Source organism: Cetorhinus maximus, chromosome 5, assembly GCF_964194155.1.
Source record: "Cetorhinus maximus chromosome 5, sCetMax3.hap1.1, whole genome shotgun sequence".
Classification (NCBI taxonomy): Eukaryota; Metazoa; Chordata; class Chondrichthyes; order Lamniformes; family Cetorhinidae; genus Cetorhinus; species Cetorhinus maximus.
In genome coordinates this window covers 40,715,932-40,734,410 of record NC_135883.1, presented here as the reverse complement: position 1 = coordinate 40,734,410, position 18,479 = coordinate 40,715,932, and the positions used below count along the sequence as shown (strand labels likewise).

The 18,479-nt window shown below is 42.6% G+C and overlaps 1 protein-coding gene across 4 annotated transcripts in view; it reads right to left on the bottom strand.

Annotated features, from left to right (window-relative positions):
- Positions 1–18,479, bottom strand: part of prim2 (DNA primase subunit 2) — a 212,115-nt gene that overhangs the window by 35,981 nt on the left and 157,655 nt on the right. For all 4 annotated transcript variants that reach the window (XM_078541831.1, XM_078541833.1, XM_078541832.1 and 1 more), the window contains 2 exons: positions 17,503–17,575; positions 17,075–17,260 (listed from right to left, as the gene is read on the bottom strand). In XM_078541831.1, the coding sequence (XP_078397957.1) occupies positions 17,075–17,260; positions 17,503–17,575 (259 nt within the window). The remainder of the gene's footprint in view (positions 1–17,074; positions 17,261–17,502; positions 17,576–18,479) is intronic.

Genomic DNA, 18,479 nt, shown 5'->3' with positions numbered 1-18,479 from the left:
GGCCGAGGACATTACCCTGAGGAACTCCTAAAGTGATGTCCTGGAGCTGAGATGATTAACCTCCAATAACCACAACCATCTTCTTTTGTGCTAGGTACGACTAGTGGGAAGTTTTCCCCGATTCCTATTGACTCCAGTTTTACTAGGGCTCCTTGATGCCACACTCGGTCAAATGTTGCCTTGATGTCAAGGGCAGTCACTCTCACCTCACCTCTTGAGTTCAGCTCTTATGTCCACATTTGGACTAAGGCCGTAATGTAGTCAGGAGCTGAGTGGCCCTGGCAGAATCCAAACTGAGCGTCACTGAGCAGGTTATTTTTGAGTAAGTACCGCTTGATAGCACAGTCGACAACCCCTACCATCACTGTGCTGATGACGAGAGCAGACTGATGGGGCAGTAATTGGTCGGACTGGATTTGTCCTGCTTTGTGTACATGACATATCTGGGCAATTTTCCACATTGCCGGGTAGATGCCAGTGTTGTAGCTGTACTGGAACAGCTTGGCCAGGGTGCGCGACAAGTTCTGGAGCACAAGTCTTCAGTACTATTGCTGGATACTTTTCAGTATCCTATGCCTTCAGCCATTTCTTGATATCACGTGGAGTGAATCGAATTGGCTGAAGACTGGCATCGGTGATGCTGGGGACCTCAGGATGAGGCCGAGATGGATCATCCACACGGCACTTCTGGCTGAAGATGGTTGCAAATGCTTCAGTCTTAGCTGTTGCACTGATGTGCTGGGTTCCCCATCAGTGAGGATGGGGATATTTGTGGAGCCTGCTCCCCCAGTGAGCTGTTTAATTGTCCATCACCATTCACGGCACCTTGGGTCTGAGTGGTTGGTTGTGGGATCACTAAGCTCTGTCTATCACTTGCTGCTGGGGACTACTTGTGTGCCAAACAGCATGTGCTGTTGCTTCACCAGGTTGACACCTCATTTTTAGGTATGCCTGATGCTGTTCCTGGCATGCCCTCCTGCACTCTTCATTGAACCAGAGTTGATCCCCTGGCTTGATGGTAACGGTAGAGTGGGGGATATGCCAGGCCATGAGGTTACAGATTGTGGTTGTATACAATTCTGCTGCTGCTGATGGCCCACAGTGTCGCATGGTTGCTCAGTCTTGAGTTGCTAGATCTGTTTGAAATCTATCCCATTTAGCACAGTGGTTGTGCCACACAGCTCGATGGAGGGTATCCTCAATGTGAAGAGGGGATTTTGTCTTTACAAGGACTGTGAGGTGGCCACTCCTACCGATACTGTCATGGACAGATGCATCTGCAGCAGGCAGGTTGGTGACAATGAGGTCAAGTAGGTTTTTCCCTCGTTGGCTCCCTCACCACCTGCCGCAGGCCCAGTCTAGCAGCTATGTCCATTAGGGCTCAGCCAGCTTGGTCAGTAGTGGTACTACTGAGCCACTCTTGGTGATGGACATTGAAGTCCCCCCCCACCAGAGTACATTCTGCGCCCTCACCACCCTCAGTGCTTCCTCCAAGTGGTGTTCAACATGGAGGAGCACTGATTCATCAGCTGAGGGAGGGGGGTTACATGGTAATTAGCAGGAGGTTTCCTTGCTCATGTTTGACCTGATGCCATGAGACTTCATGGGGTCCAGAGCCGACGTTGAGGACTCCCAGGGCTACTCCCTCCCGGTTGTATATCACTGTGCTGCCACCTCTGCTGGATCTGTTCTGCCGGTGGGACAGGACATACCCAGCAATGGCGATGGCGGTGTCTGGGACACTATCTGTAAGGCATGACTCCGTGAGTATGACTATGTCAGGCTGTTGCTTGACTAGTCTGTGGGACAGTTCTTGTAATTTTGGCACAAGCCCCAGACGTTAGTAAGGAAGACTTTGCAGGGTCGACAGGGTTGGGTTTGCCCTTGTCATTTCCAGTGACTGGGTTGATGCCGGGTGGTCCGTCTGGTCTCATTCCTTTTGCTCTCTGTGTAACAAATAGTGAAGAAACCCATGTAATTAACATATTTAATGATGTTAGATGCAAGGGGAGCACTAGCAGCTTATATAAAGTAAATGTACAGCTCTTATTCCAAAAAGGAATCTAGGAGGAACAGTCTAACTATCGATTAATTAGTTACACAGCAAAACCATGCAGGATTCAAGAGTTGACTATCAAGGACAAGCTAGTGGAATGGTTAGGGAAATGAAAACTAAATGGTGGGCATCAATACTGATATATAAAAATAAAAAAGACCAAACTTGCATTTTTGTGTCTTTCATGATCTCAGGAAAAAATATTCACAGCCAATTACACGTGAGGCACAGCAAAATCTCACAACAGTAATGAAAAGTTATGCTATACCAATTGAACAGATGCTTTAAAGTTACAAGGCTATTGATGTAGGATGGATTCCAGCAAAGTTTTTGATAAGGAGACCCAAACAACAGCAGTGGAAATTTATAGGCCAAGCGTTACGATGGATAGAATCACGAGTGCCTGACAAGAAACAGAGGGTCTGTGGAATGGTAAGTGTGCTGAGTGGAGGGTGTGATGTGTGAAGGCTTGGTGTTGGGTACTCAAACTCCCTCATTAATTATCTGGAACACAGCATAATTAGCATCTTCTCAAAATCTGTGGATGGCATCAAAATAACAGAGCAGGTTAATATATTGAAATATGGAGAGTAACTACAGGGTGACAACACTTGTTTTGGCCATTGGTAGATGGAGTTCAATGTGGATAAATAATTGCACTTAGGGATACAGAAACAGAGGAATTACAGAAGTAATTCAACAATGCAAACTCCTTCAATACTGCACTGAAGCTTCAGCCCAGGTAATGCAGGGACTACAATCACATGACTGAGAGGTGGGAGAGTTACCACTAATCAAATCAAGTGGAGTATTAGGTTGTGTAGAGAGGGAGGTTATCCTGCCACTGTGTCAAATGTTAGCCAGGCTGCATCCAGATTATTGTGGGCTGTTTCACCACAGGAAAGATGCAGCTGAGATGGAAAAGATGCAGGTATAATTAACAAATTAAGAGGAGTGGGCCACTCGGCCCCTTGAGCCTGCTCTGCCATTCAATAAGATCATGGCTGATCTGAATGTAACCTCAAGCCCACATTCCTGCCTACCCCTGATAACCTTTCACCCCCTTGCTAATCAAAAATCCATCTAGCTCTGCCTTAAAAACATTCAAAGACTCTGCTCCCACCGCCTTTTGTGGAAGAGAGTTCCAAAGACTCATGACCCTCTGAAAGAATTTCTCCTCATCTCTTTCTTAAATGGGCGATCCCTTATTTTTAAACAGTGACCCCTAGTTCTAGATTCTCCCACAAGAGGAAACATCCTCTCCAGATCCACCCTGTCAAGACCCCTCGAGATCTTAAAGGTTTCAACTAAGTTGCCTCTTACTCTTCTAAACTCCAGCAGATACAAGCCTAACCTATCCAGCCTTTCCTCATAAGACAACCCAGCATTAGGGAATAAAAGCATACAAGGATAGACTGACAGAAGTAAGGCTGTCCTTATTAAAGAGAGGAAGATGAATGGAGACATTCAGACTAGTAAGACTTGGGGTGTTGAAGATCAGTCAGGGTGATTGATTTGATATAGAATACAGAAGGAGAAACAGAATTGCAACTTGAAAATGAATAGATTCAGGAGGGGTGTAAAGAAGCATTACTTCAAAGAGTGGTCGGTCTTCAGAGTAGCTTAGCATTGGACGTTGTGGAGGCAAGAAGCTTGGATCTCGTCAGTAGATTTGGACATAAATCTTGTGAGAAACACGTCATTATTACATAGAATACACAGCACAGAAACAGGCCATTCTGCTAAAACGGTCTGTGCTGGTTTTCATACTTCAGTTAAGTGTCCACTCAGCTCTCTTCATCTAACCTTTCAGCATAATCTTTAACAGTTTTCTCCCACATATTGATCTATATTCTGAAGTGAGTTCTCCATTCTCCACCACTCTCTGGGTATAGAAATTTCTCCTGACTTTTCTATTGGATTTATTAGATGGCTGTCTTATGTTTACAGGCCCTAGTTTTGGTCTTCTGCCCAAGTGGAAACATTTTCTCTACTTGAACCCTGTCAAACTCCTTCATAATTTAAAAGACCTCTATCGGGTCACCCCTCAGCCTTCTCTTTTTTAAAGAAAAGAGTATCAGTTTGTTCAACATTTCCTGATGTGCATATCCTCTTGGCTCTGGTATAGCCCTTGCGAATCGTTTTTACACCTTACCTGATGCCTCCCTTTCATAATATGGAGACCCTAACTGTGCACTGTACTTTAAGTTACAATGGTTAGCAGAGCAGGAAGACAAGACTGACCCATTGCCTTTTCTGAGCTAGGTATTTTCCCTACCTCTAACACTGATTGCTATTGGGGCAGCTATTTTATTCTGGCTACAGGAGAACTGACATCAGACAAAGCTCTGTGTAGTATGAATGGGGTATATAACACTTGACAAGTGATACAAAAATTACTCAGTAACTTGCAGACGATAGCTGAAAATATTTCATTATAAGATTCAGAAAAATTCTGTGTATTGACCCTTTCCAATTTCTTCCTCGCTGTAGACTCAGGTCAGACAGTGTGTACAGCTAGAGATTATTGGTAGTACAACTCCACCAGGGCTAAAGGACTTCCATTATGTGCTTCTCTCAGAAGAAGAGATTTAATGGAGGTGTTCAAAATTTTGAATGGTTTGGACAGTCGTTAGGGAGAAACTGTGTCCACTGGGAGGGGGTTTGGAAGCCAGAGGAGACAGACTCAAGTAAACAGGCGAAAGAACCAGAGAGGGGATGAGAATTGTTTTTTTAATGCAGTGAGCTACAATCTGGAATGCGCTACCTGAAAAGGTGGTGGAAGCAGGTTCAATAGCTTTTAAAATGGAAGTGGATAAACACTTGAAGGTGGAAAACCATGCAGGGCCTATCAGGAAAGAGCAGGGGAATGGGACTAAATGGTTAGCTATTTCAAAGATGGGACTAATGGGCCCCTTCTGTGATTCTAAATGCCTTATAGTTGAACCAAAGGAATCCTTTCAGATTTGCTGTTTGCAAATGAAATTAGAGTGCAGTTTACTCTTGTATCATTTCAATAACGGTGGGTCACCAATTTGTAACACATTCAATGCCAATCAAGCTATGCAAAGCAAAAAGCTGAAATCAAAGCACCTATGACTAACTCAAAGTCCCTGATAGGACCAAAGTTATTGGAAAAATATATTTTTGTTATGCTACAGTTAGTTAAATAAAATGAAGTTCAAATGCGAACAATTCGTTTAATTTGTTGTGATTATAAATAGAGTTGGATGCGGGGATGATACTTTTTATTTGTTCATGGGATGTGGGCATCGCTGGCTAGGCCAGCATTTATTACCCATCCCTGGTTGCCCTAATTCAGAGGGCATTTAAGAGTCAACCACATTGCTGTGGGTGTGGAGTCACATATAGGCCAGACCAGGAAAAGGTGGCAGATTTCCTTCCCAAAAGGGCATTGGTGAACAGATGGGTTTTTACAACAATCAACAATGGTTTCATGTCATCATTAAACTTTTAATTCCAGATTTTAATTGAATTCAAATTCCACCATCTGCTGTGGCGGGATTCAAACCTGGGACCCCAGAGCATTATTGCTGGTATGGGTAAGACCAATTGTTAACTATCTGCTTTGGGGTAGATGAAAGTAAGAGCAGGGGCTCTTTGGGGCCGGGATGGTTCCAAGATGACACCTCTGGTAATTGAAGGTTAGAACCAAGTCAGCCTGCAATTCACTATTTGAACCAGTCATACCCGCAAACCACAGTTGATTAACCAGCCATAGATCACTGCTCTGGACCTGGGGCTTAGCTGCTCTGTTGTTACTGGATATTTCATTTGCCTCTTTCTGATTACTCAGGGTCTGGGGATCATGCACTTTTCCCATTTACTGCTCACTGATTATATCTAAAGTAATTCGTTTCCAATATTTTATTCTCACTCTCAATTGCAATTAATCCCTTGGCGGCAAATTACTATACCGCCTCCTGCCTTGCCTTATATATCTTTTTAAAATATACATGAGATATTGTAGGTTGATTCCCTACTAAATTAATTTTTTACCCAAGTTTCAGATGCATTTTTATTGACTTACCATTCAATAATGCTTTTAGTTCCCCATTTTATGTTTAAAATTGCACGGAGGTATATGCACCACTTTATTATTGAAGTCATGTCCTTAGCCACACGTTCCTTTTGAAATTAAAATTATCCAACAGTTTTCACCATTGTCGATATATTACTCTGCTCGTCTGGTTCCAATAGGTTTCTTGTTTTTCTCCTTTTTTTAATCCCTCCACAGTCCTGCCCTTTTAACTCCCAGGAGTATTTATAGCTAACCCATCCATTCTCTACAGCTTCCCTCTCTCATCCGCATGAAACAATCTCCTTGACTTCGAGGAAAATTTTTAACTTTATCTAATTACAATAAATTTGTCAGCTATGTAGACAATTTTTTTTTTATTCCTCTCCCTGTCCCCGAGTATCAGAAGTAAATTAGATTCATATGTTATAGCTTCCCAAGTACTCCTAATGAAAATTTTCACCTTTCCATTAGTCCCTCCAAATTACAGGCACCTTTTGTCCAGAAACAATACCAGCTTTGGACCAAGTCTGCACTTTTGTGTAGAAATAAATTTAATTCCTAATTTACAGAGAGCCTCAAGCAGAGAGCATTAGTTCATAGCACCCTCGCCTTTGAACCAGAGGGTTGTGGGTTCACGTCCCATTCCTGGAAACCAAGAACTGTGATTGTACTCGGAAGAGTTGCAATCTGTGACTGTTGATAACTCGAAAGAGTTTAAAATGATCACTGATTTAGAGGTCACCTGAAAGAAGTTTATAAAATAATTAAGGGCTGGATAGCACCCCTATTGATACATTCTTCTGGTTTAACAGATTGGGGACATGAGTTTAAACTCCAAGAGTAGGAGCAGACTAGGCGTTGGGCAGTTACTCTTTCCCCAGAGTTGAGTGTGTCTGGAATATGTTGCCAGCTGGTGTGGTAGGTGTTGACTATTTGCCTACATTCAAGTGGGAGCTGCATCGGTTTCTGACTAAGGCAGAGATTGCATCATGACGAAGGTATGTGCCTAGGTAACACTTGGTCTGTGTCATGTCATGGACTAGTTTTGATTTCCTGAGGGGGATCGGAAAGGAAGTATATAGAGATTTTCCTCTTATTGGCCCTGGGTTCATTTCTTTGTTTTCACCTCCCCCAGGACATTCTATGGTTGTTGGAGGACAGATGGGGGTGGAAAGGAAGGAATTTGAATCATGATACTCTGACCATCATAGTGTGCAGCAGGTCTGATGGGACTTTCCTGACCATCAGTTTTGTATGTTGATGTCATCTAAAATCTAAGATCCATTAGGCATGTCATCTCAAAGGAAACCGGCAGCGACTTCTTCTGCTCCTTGAAATCCAAAAAAACGCCTCAAATAGCACAGTGGAACCCACACGCAGGCCATTGTATAAAGCATTCAATGATTCTGGAACGTGCCAAAAGTGACAATGGTTGAGGCTCTTGCACGAGCTGATAACCCTGATGTTCACCTCCACGACTGGCTGCAGTCTCGTTACGGTGCATGATGGTGTTAACTGTAACCCTGATGTTCACCTCCACGACTGGCTGCAGTCTCGTTACTGTGCATGATGGTGTTAACTGTAACCCTGATGTTCACCTCCACGACTGGCTGCAGTCTCGTTACTGTGCATGATGGTGTTAACTGTAACCCTGATGTTCACCTCCACGACTGGCTGCAGTCTCGTTACGGTGCATGATGGTGTTAACTGTAACCCTGATGTTCACCTCCACGACTGGCTGCAGTCTCGTTACGGTGCATGATGGTGTTAACTGCTGCAAAATGAAGTGCGGCTAATGATCATCATAAAAACATGAGTAGCCCATTCAGCCCCTCAAGCCTCCTCGGCCACACAATGAGATCATGGCTGGTCTAACATCTTCTCAGCTATCTTCTGCCAATGTGGGCACACCGTAATAGATATTGTAGCTCTTTGTAAGGGTGCAGGCTGCCCCTCTGCAGTTTCTCTTACCTGCATTCATAAATTTTTTTTGAAAAAGCAGTGATTTCATCAACATTCAAGAGTAAGTACTACACCAACAATGACTTAACCCGCCAGTGCTGCCAGTCAGGAGTCAAAATATTTTTTTCAACGGTGCTTTGAGGTTTTCTCAAGGGCTACTTTTTTGGTTTTCAGGGCTGCCTTGAAGGTAAAGCAGATCTAAAGATTTAAATTAGTTTATTCTTTCATGGCAGGTGAGCATCACTAGCAAGGCCAGCGTTTGTTACCCATCCCTAATTGCCCTTGAGCTGAATGGCATGCTAGGCTATTTCAGAGGACAGTCAAGAGTCAACCACATAGCTGTGGGTTGGAGTCACATGTAGGACAGATCAGGTAAGGAAGGCAAATTTCCTTCCCTAAAGGACATTAGTGAGCCAGATGGGTTTTTATAACAGTGATAGCCGTCATAGTCACCATTACCAAGACTGGCTTTATTGTTGTCCCAGCAGTAGCTTATAAACTTGGAGGAGGGTCTTAGAAAGAAAAAAAGATATTAAAAAAAAGTTGTGAATCATTTAAATAAGCTGCAAATGTGAAAGTGAGCAATGTTGCCTGTTGCCCACCACCCCCTCTCGTGCCCATGCCCCAATTCCACCCCCCCTCTCGTGCCCTTGCCCCAATTCCACCCCTCCCTCTCGTGCCCTTGCCCCAATTCCACCACCACCCACATCCCCCCCCCCCCCGACACACACACACACGTTCCCTTAGTGTCTATCTTTTTCTTCCTCCTCTCTCTCTCTTTCTCTCAGACACATACACATTCATAAGTTCATATGAAATAGGAGTAGTAGGCCATTGGGCCCACTGAGCCTGCTCCATCATTCAATAAGATCACGGCTGATCTGATGGTAATCTTAACTCCAATTTCCTGTCTGTAGCCTATAATCGTCGACTCCCTTTCAAGATCAAACTCACTCACTCTCCCCCTCTCTTCTATTCCCTCTCTCTCTGAGACACAGCTGGAGCCGCTTTATCTGCGCTGGATCCATCTTGGCCTCCCTCTCTCCTCTGGATCCGCTGATGGCGGTGCTGGGGTGGCAATTCCCTTTTCTTTTATATTGAAATAGGAGGGTTTTTGTAACTTGGAAAGGAGTGGGGGTGGAGAGCCGGCTATTTATGAATTCATCACAGGATTAAAACTTCTTGTGACCAGCATAATTCATTTAGATTCATCATTATGTTCATTCTCTTCCTCAGAACTATCTTCTTTGAGTGCCATTTCAAAGACCCTGCCTCTTCACTCTGGGCAATTTGTCGTATAATGCTATTTAGAGTCACATCTAAAGCATCTATTAGTTTCTCTTGGGCATTTTGGAATTCAGTCACTCATTATAGTTACAATTGTATCTTCTGCGGATATAACTGGATTGGCCATGCGTGCTTTCATCACCATTCTGTCTGTCTTTAATCCTTCTGTTGTATGGATGCCTGCCCCACTATTTGGAATATTTTGAAACTTGATAACCACCTTCTATTCTTTGTGAACACTGTTTTGTGTTCCATGAAGGCTGAAGGAAATGACTGTTTGCCCAGGAATATTTTGTAAAGCGGCAGACATCTGATCCATCAGGGTTTCCTCCTAAGAGAACCTCAGTTGCCTGTCCATGTGAGACACCTTAGCACCATCCAGTAATTTAAGCCTTAATACCCACTTGAATTTTGTCAAACTTGCCTACAATTTGTTAAATTGATATACTCTTCCACAGAATGACTGGCCATTTTAGAAAAGTAATCAAAGTCTGATGAGGCCTCCCAGGCCATCTTTTTTTAAATACAGATTTCATCCAGAAATTCCACTACTAAGTCCAAACCTTCATATTCACCTGAGTGGCATCCATCTCAGAAAATACCTTACTTCTGATTTTACTTCATGCAGAAGCGACAACACTAAGACGATACCTTGCTATCTTTTTGGTAGAGTAATAATCTGTGTCAACAGATCAACCTCATTCCTCCAATGGTCGTTTAGTTCAGGTTCGGGGAACATCGGAGGGTAACCACGTCCTCACAATTTAAACCTGCTTTCTGCCATTTTCCACACGGTCACTAGGATTGCAGTTTTATGTCCAAAATATATTGTAGTTTCCAACCTTTCACCTTTTCCAACCTCCTACCATGTCAGACCTCAGACAGCCAGGCAATGAGGCTAGAACACTAGAGTCTGGCCTTTAAACATTTACAGTTTTTTTTTAAAAACAGACATACATTTCATGCACCTGCAACCAACAACCCTTCTTTCAAATATAAAAACAAAAAACTGCGGATGCTGGAAATCCAAAACAAAAACAGAAATACCTGGAAAAACTCAGCAGGTCTGGCAGCATCGGCGGAGAAGAGCAAAGTTGACGTTTCCAGTCCTCATGACCCTTCAGTTCTGTTGAAGGGTCATGAGGACTCGAAACGTCAACTTTGCTCTTCTCCGCCGATGCTGCCAGACCTGCTGAGTTTTTCCAGTTATTTCTGTTTTTGAACCCTTCTTTCAACCTCTTTCATATGTATAAGCGCACATGAGCTCCCAATTCATACCCACCGCTTGAATACAATTAACACCCAACAGCCAGGTCTTGTCATGTCACTGTATGCAGTAATTTTTAACAAGTTTCATTCCAATGGTACCAAGGCAGGAAACGGAATTAAGATACCGATCCACCATGATTTAACTGAATGGCAAATCGGGCTAGAGGGGCTGAATGGCCTACCCCTGTTCCTATATTGCCACCTAATCAGTTGTTTCTGCCTAAAATTGTAAAGTAAAACCTTTTTTTCTCAGCTTGCTGCTTCTTCTCACACTTGACACCCATTCTAGAGCTGGGGCAAGTTCATAAAAGCTGGAGCCTCACATGCTGAAACCTGGCTTTAATGACCATCTGCACCTGACCTAAAGGTCATGTCTATAAACATTACCAACACTGGTTGGATGCATTCCTGGAGGCTTCCATTATGTCCGCCCATCTCCACCCTTCATGCTCCATCATTAGTCACCTTACACCTCTATCCTTGCAATGTTCCACTTTCCCACACCAATTGGATAGCAAACAAGCTTTTAATTAACCGACAGGATGATATTTGACAGCCTTACTATCCCATCTCCAATATTTTCATAATCAATAAATCTTCAACAAAAATGAGCATTTGTTTTGAAACATCCCTATGATTTTTCTTCCTGAGTTTGTTTGTAGCAGTGACCTGGAGATTAACCTTTAATTTATAAAGATTCCAAGATAATCCTAGAGGGTTGGTAATCTTTTATGCCAGGCCAACATTGCCCTGTTAAGTAAGCATGTCCTCCAACTATTGCGAGGGTCAAAGTTAGTATTTGTCAAATGCACTGGCAATTGGATTTTAAAGAGTCCGAGACTGCAGCAGTGTCACTCAACACTGCAGGCCTGAACTGGCAGCCACAGCAGGTCCACTGAAGTCGCGCTAGGAATCACTATGAATATAATTAAAGCCACACTTTGACTGAGATGCTCAGTCTGCAATGTAATTCAGCCTTTGATAGAAAGCTACTGAAGTAATTTCAATGCCATTTTATGGGTTCAAAGCTTAGGTGACTCAGCAAACTAATGTACTAAGCTAACAGAACCACAGTTTCATAACTACTGGGGTTGTGAATAACACTGCAATGTTTCATACTGATTCTGAAGCACAGAATTAAAAAAAAAATCACACCAACAATGCATGTAATAATTCACTGAATTAACGAAAGAGAAAGCCAATTGCAATCTTCACTTAATTTGGTGTGAAACTGTTTCCCAACATCTGATGCTACAACAACAGCTTGCATTTATATAGTGCCTTTAATGTAGTATAACATCCCAAGGGACTTCAAGCAAAACTTGCAAGTGATTTGCACACAGAGAGATGTGGGTAGGTGATCAAAGCTTGGTGAAAGAGGATTGACTTAAAGGAAGGGGAGAAAGGTAGAGAAACAGAGGTTTAAGGAAGGAATCCCAAAGTGTAAAACCTAAGCAGCTGAAGGTACGGCACCAAAGGTGGAGCGAAGGATATCGGGAATGCTGAGAGTTGGAATTAGAGAAGTGCATAGATCTTGGAGGACTGGAGGATGTTACAGAGTTGATCAGTTTCTAATTATTTTGCAGTTTCTTCAATCCACATATGACAGACCCTCCTCTGCTGAGACCATGCAAATAGTTAAAGGTGTTTAGTTACGTCCAGACTTGACTATTCCAATGCACTCCTCCTTTGTCTCCAACTGGAGGTCATCCAAAGCTCTACTGCCCATGTTGCACCTAGTCCAGTTCCCCTAATCACACCATAACGTGCTCATCGACCTACATTGGCTCCCGGTCAAGCAACAGCTTGATTTTACAATTCTTTTTCTTGTTTTCAAATCCCTCCATGGCCTCACCCCTCTCTAACTCTGTAATCTCCTCCAGTCCATACAACCCTCTGAGGTATCTGCACTCATCTAATTCTGGACACTTGAGCATCCTCAATTTTAATCACTCCACCGTTGATGGCCAGGCCTTTAATTGCCTTGGCCCCAAGCTCTGGAATTCTCTCCCAATACCTTTTCGCCACTCTACCTAATACTTAAACTGCCAGCCACCTCCCCATCCCAAACCAATAGCAGCCCTTTGGGAATTTATAATGAAGGACAAGGAGAGCAATGTATATATTTTTTTAAAATAGTAAAGTTAATCTGTCTGCCTTGGTCCAAATACACTCACATTCAACCCACTTTAGTTCATGGCCACACTTGATCTCGAGATCCCATGTGCAATTCCACAGGCAATTAGTAAGCATGAAAATAAACATTTTAACCACCTTATTCAATTTCCTTTCATTAAAGAGGAGTAAATTTAATAATAAAATTTCAAACGAGTTTCAGGAAACAGTTTCTAGGGAGAAAGTAGTCTTGGCATGTAATTTATTCTTGACTTCAGGATTTTTTTTTCCCTCACCTGAGCTACAAGTTTTATTAAGAAATGAGAAATTTTAATTAAAAAAAACACCCAAATGATTTTGGTCATGCTTTAAAGGATGAATTCTTGGTACAATAGCTTTGGCCCTGTGTGGAGTTGAATGCTTGTAAGTTTTGATTAGAACTTGGGCCAAATTGACAAACATGAGAGTTAATCTGCAAACCAGAGCTAGCTTAGACAGGTACTCATCCCAAATGATATAGCCAAGACAGGGAAGAAAGTGTTTCCAATGGTAGAAGGGTTGGTAACTAGAGCAGACAGGTTTAAAGATAATTGACAATAGAACTAGAGGGGAGATGGGGGAATTTATTTATCGAAGCAACTTGTTATGATTCGAATGCACTACCTATAAAGGCGGTGGAAGCAGGTTCAACAGTAACTTTCAAAATGAAGAGGAAAAATTCGCAAGGCTTTGGAGAAAAGGTAGGGCATTGAGACTAATAGGACATTTCTTTTAAAGAGATGTCGCAAACATGTTGGGCTGAATGGCCTCTAATCATTCTATGATTCCATTACAATCAATATAACCTTACTGAAGCGTGCAGAAATTGAAAGTTAACTTTAATTAGATTATTGAGTGCAAAGGGCATGTGAAAAATTGTATGATTACTGGTTAACTGAGAGCTACATCATTCAGATAGAATAGAAAGACATCCTAAGCAGATAAACAGTAAGGTATGAAGTGATCACACACATAGCAATCTGCTTTTTTTAAACTTGGTCACCTTTCTTACATTCCCTTCTGCCTTTACTTTTTGTGCTGCAATTATTTAGCATGTAAAGTCAGAGTTATTTACAGGACAGAAGGAGGCCATTCTAGTCTGTGCAGCTCTGCAGAACAATTCAGTCAGTTCCACTCCCCCGCTCGATCTCTTTAGCCCTGCAGGTTTATTTCCTTCAAGTGCCCACACAATTTCATTTTGAAGTCATTGATTGCTTCCATTTTCATACGAACATACGAATTAGGAGCAGGAGTAGGTAACTTGGCCCCTCGAGCCTGCTCCGTCATTCAATAAAATCATGGCTGATCTGAATGTAACCTCAGCCCCATATTTCTGCTACCCCCGGTAATCTTTCACCACTTGTTAATCCAGAATCTATCTAGCTCTGCCTTAAAAATGTTCAAAGACTCTGCTTCCAATACCTTTTGAGGAAGAGAACTCCAAAGACTCTCAACCCTCAGAAAAAAATTCTCATCTCTGTCTTAAATAAACGACCCTGGTTTTGAAACATTGACCCCTAGTTCTCGATCCTCTCCACATCAACTCTGTCAAGACCTCTCAGGATCTCGCTGATGATTGCACATTGTTCAGCACCATTCGTGACTCCTCAGATACTGAAGCAGTCCACGTCAAAATGCAGCAAGACCTGGACAATATCCAAGCTTGGGTTGACAAGTAGCAAGTAACATTCGTGCCACACAAGTGCCAGGCAATGAGCATCTCCAACAAGAGCAAATCCAACCATTGCCCCTTGATTTTCAATGGCATTATCATCACTGAATCACCCACTAACAACATCTTGGGGGTTACCATTGACCAGAAACTGAACTGGACCAGCCTTATAAATGGGCCATAAGAGCAGGTCAGATCCTAGGAATCCTGCGATGAGTAACTCACCTCCTGACTCCCCAAAGCCTGTCCACCATCTACAAGGCACAAGTCAGGAGTATGATGGAATACTCCCCACTTGCCTGGATGAGAGCAGCTCCCACAACACTCAACAAGCTCAATACCATCCAGGACAAAGCATCCCGGTTGATTACACCTAATGTCTGAACCTGCAGTTCCTCTCATACGGAGCAGGATTATTATTGCAACACATTGACACCATATCCACAAACATTCACTCCCTCCACCACCGACACAGTAGCAGCAGTGTACACCATCTACAAGATGCACTGCAGGAATGCTCCTTAGACTGCACCTTCCAAACCCACAATCACTACCATCTAGAAGGGCAAGGGCAGCAGATAGATGGGAACACCACCACCTGGAAGTTCCCCTCCAAGTCACTCACCATCCTGACTTGGAAATATATCACCGTTTCTTCAATGTCGCTGGGTCAAAATCCTAGAACTCCCCTTCCTAACAGCACTGTGGGTGTGCCCACACCACATGGGCTGCAGCGGTTCAAGGCAGCAGCTCACCATCACCTTCTCAAGGGCAGTAAGGATGGGCAATAAATGCTGGCCTAGCCAGCGAAGCCCACCTCCCATGAATGAATGAATGAAAAAAAAAAAGGTCTCAATCATGTCACCTCTTACTCTTCTAAACTCCAGTGGTTACAAGCCTAATGTTTCCTTGTAAGTCAACCCACCTATTCCTGATATTAATCTAATAAATCTTCTCTAGACTGCTTCCAATACATTTACATCTCTTCTTAAATAAGGCGACCAATACTGTACCGCAGTACTCCAGATGTGGTCTCACCAGTGCCCTGTAGAACTGAAGCATAACCTCCTTATAGTTTATTTGAGGGGAATTGATTATAAAAGTAACATTCTATTAGATTTCCTAATTACTTGCTGTACCTGCATATTAGCCTTTTGGTGATTCATGCACTAGGACACCAGATCCCTCTGAACCACAGAGTTCTGCAATCTCTCGCCATTTAGATAATTTGCTTCTTTTTTATTCTCCCTGCCAAATTGGACAATTTCATATTTTCCCACATTATACTCCATATGCCAGATCTTTGCCCACTCACTTAACCTAAGTTCCTTCATAGCCTCCAAATGTACAACTTACTTTCCTACCTATCTTTGTATCATCAGCAAATTTAGCAACCATACCTTCAGTCCCTTCATCCAAGTCATTAACATAAATTGTAAAAAGTTGAGGCCCCAGCACTGATCCCTGTAGCACACCACTCGTCATATCCTACCAACCAGAAAAATACCCATTTATGCTTACTCACTGTTTCCTGTTGGCCAGCCAATCTTCTCTCCATGCCAATAGGTTACCCACTGCACCATGAGCTTTTATTTTCCACAATAACCTTTGATGTGGCACCTTATCAAATGCCGTCTGAAAATCTAAGTATCCACCGGTTCCCCATTATCCACAGCACGTGACTCCTTCAAAGAACTCCAATAAATTGGTTAAACATGATTTCCCTTTCACAAAACCATGTTGACTCTGCCTGGTTGCCTTGAATTTTTCTAAATGCCCTATCACCATCCTTGTGGGCAGTGAGCTCCAGGTCATGGCCATTTGCTACGTTAAAAAGTTCCATGCATCTCTTGCCCAAAACTTTAAATCTGTGTCTCCTAGTCCTTGCACCATCAGTTAATGGGAACACAGTTTCCCCTTGTCTACCTTATCCAAACCTGTCATAATCTTGTACACCGCTATCAAATCTCTCCTCAATCTCCTTTGGTTCAGCAGGAACAACCCCAGCTTTTGCAACCTAATCTTGTAACTAAAATCCCTTAACCCTGAAACCATCCTGGTAAACATCCTCTGTACGCGCTCAAGGATCCTCATCTCCTGCCTAAAGTGTGGTGACCAGAACTGGTCACAGTACTCTAGTTGCGGCATAACCAGAGCTTTATAAAAGCTCACCATAATGTCCCTGCTTTTGTACTCAATATCTATTTATGAAGCCCAAGATCCCATTTATTTTGCTAACCGCTCTTTTCAATATGTCCTGCCACCTTCAAAGATTGATGCACATGTACAGCAGACATGTGCTATAATGCCAGAGATGTACCCAGAAATACACACCTGTTCCTCAACATAGTCAAGTTAAATAAATCCACTGCATATACTTCAATTTCAGAAAAACACACGTCCAGTTTCCTGGTACACATGCAAGTCAGGAAAATTCACATTTTGTTAAGAGGGAAGCAAACTTATGAATCCTAATTTTTTTCACAGTAACATTGAGAAGTATCAAATTCATCTCAAAGACTGTAATGACCAACAATTCTTGCATCAGCAGCAGTATCAGGATGATTACGGTGCTCTGATGAAAATTCAACCTGGGCAAGTTATTTACTGATGAATTCTGTACTCTCGTTACCTTATCTGGGTCCACTTTTCCCTTTATAAATTCTGACTTCCAGAACTGCAAGGCCTGCTCCAAGGTGAGGCCTATCCCCTTGAGAAAGAGCCCGTACTGCATACGGCCACCGTGTCGGAGGTGATGGTTATCCCGTAAAGCCTTGTGTAACTGACGCATACATGGTGGATACGATTTTGCAGCCAGCTGGAACAAGTGAAAATATATTTAAAATGGAGATTCATTTCAAATACAAGTGTTTTTCTGGTTTGTTATTCTAGTATATACAATATAAGTCTATTTTATGATTCAGTCAATTTTCTCATGTTGTTTTACAGCATTTTGAAATATGCATATGCATCACCAGCACAAGTATGGTATTATTAAGCACAGCCATGCAACTCGGAGGCAGAAGAAATTTGGGGAATAGAAACAAAGTCGATACTTACACTGTCAATCTGTTCCAATGAAATCTTCCCAACGTTCTTCTGAACACTATAGTCCTGTCCAACATACGCATGGCTGCAAGGGAAAGACGACTCATTAGAAACTGCTTAAACTTCACTTTGCTAATAAAATGGCCGCCCACAGTCCAGCTGGTTAGGGCAATGAGCAGCTAAGCCATACAAAAAAAGGAATAGCTCGAGTGTGTTCTTGGTCTGTCCTCATCTAGCTGATTGCAGTCTGGGTGTCAAAGGGACCACTCAGCAACCAAACACAGACTGAAGAGAGAAAAAGGCCCATGGTTCCCATTGCTAGTCACTCAACTGTACTGCTCTCTGCAATTGAACAGCCTCTCTAGACTCAATTGTCTCACTTGGAGAAGGGCAACATAGGCTCTATGATAGAGGGCACCTTAGGCAGCCGCCCCAACATGGAATCAATAACTTCTGAAGAGGAGGAGGCAGCTGAGTGGAGAAAACTGGCAGAAAAAAGGAACAAAAAGTCATTTGAAAATTTTGCTACAACATCTCAGCTAAAGGTGGTTTAATGCCAGAAGTCTATGACGCTTTAAACTCAGAGACAATAAATGCATTTTCAAGAGGAAGCTTACTCTTTATAACATTTGTGGAAACATTTGTAAGGCCCTTCTCTGGAAGTGCCATTCTGTAAATTTAAATCATTATGCAGTCTTTATTTAAAAAATTAAAGTTTGAGACATCAGCCACAGGGCCTAGTATTCTTGTCTTGCTCTGTTTAATTTCCTCTAAATTCCGCAATTTGCCACAGTAGGATTTGAACAAATGACCTCCGAGTTGCTGGTCCAGCACACTAACACCTGGGCTATTGTCCCTGAAGTTTAATCAATTATGCTTTGTTGGGTTCTCTAGTGTATTCAAGGTCATTATATTTTAAAAGACATTAGTTTTAAGACATTATATTTTAAAAGTCATTATAAATGGAATCATGTCCTCTAGAAAGAGGC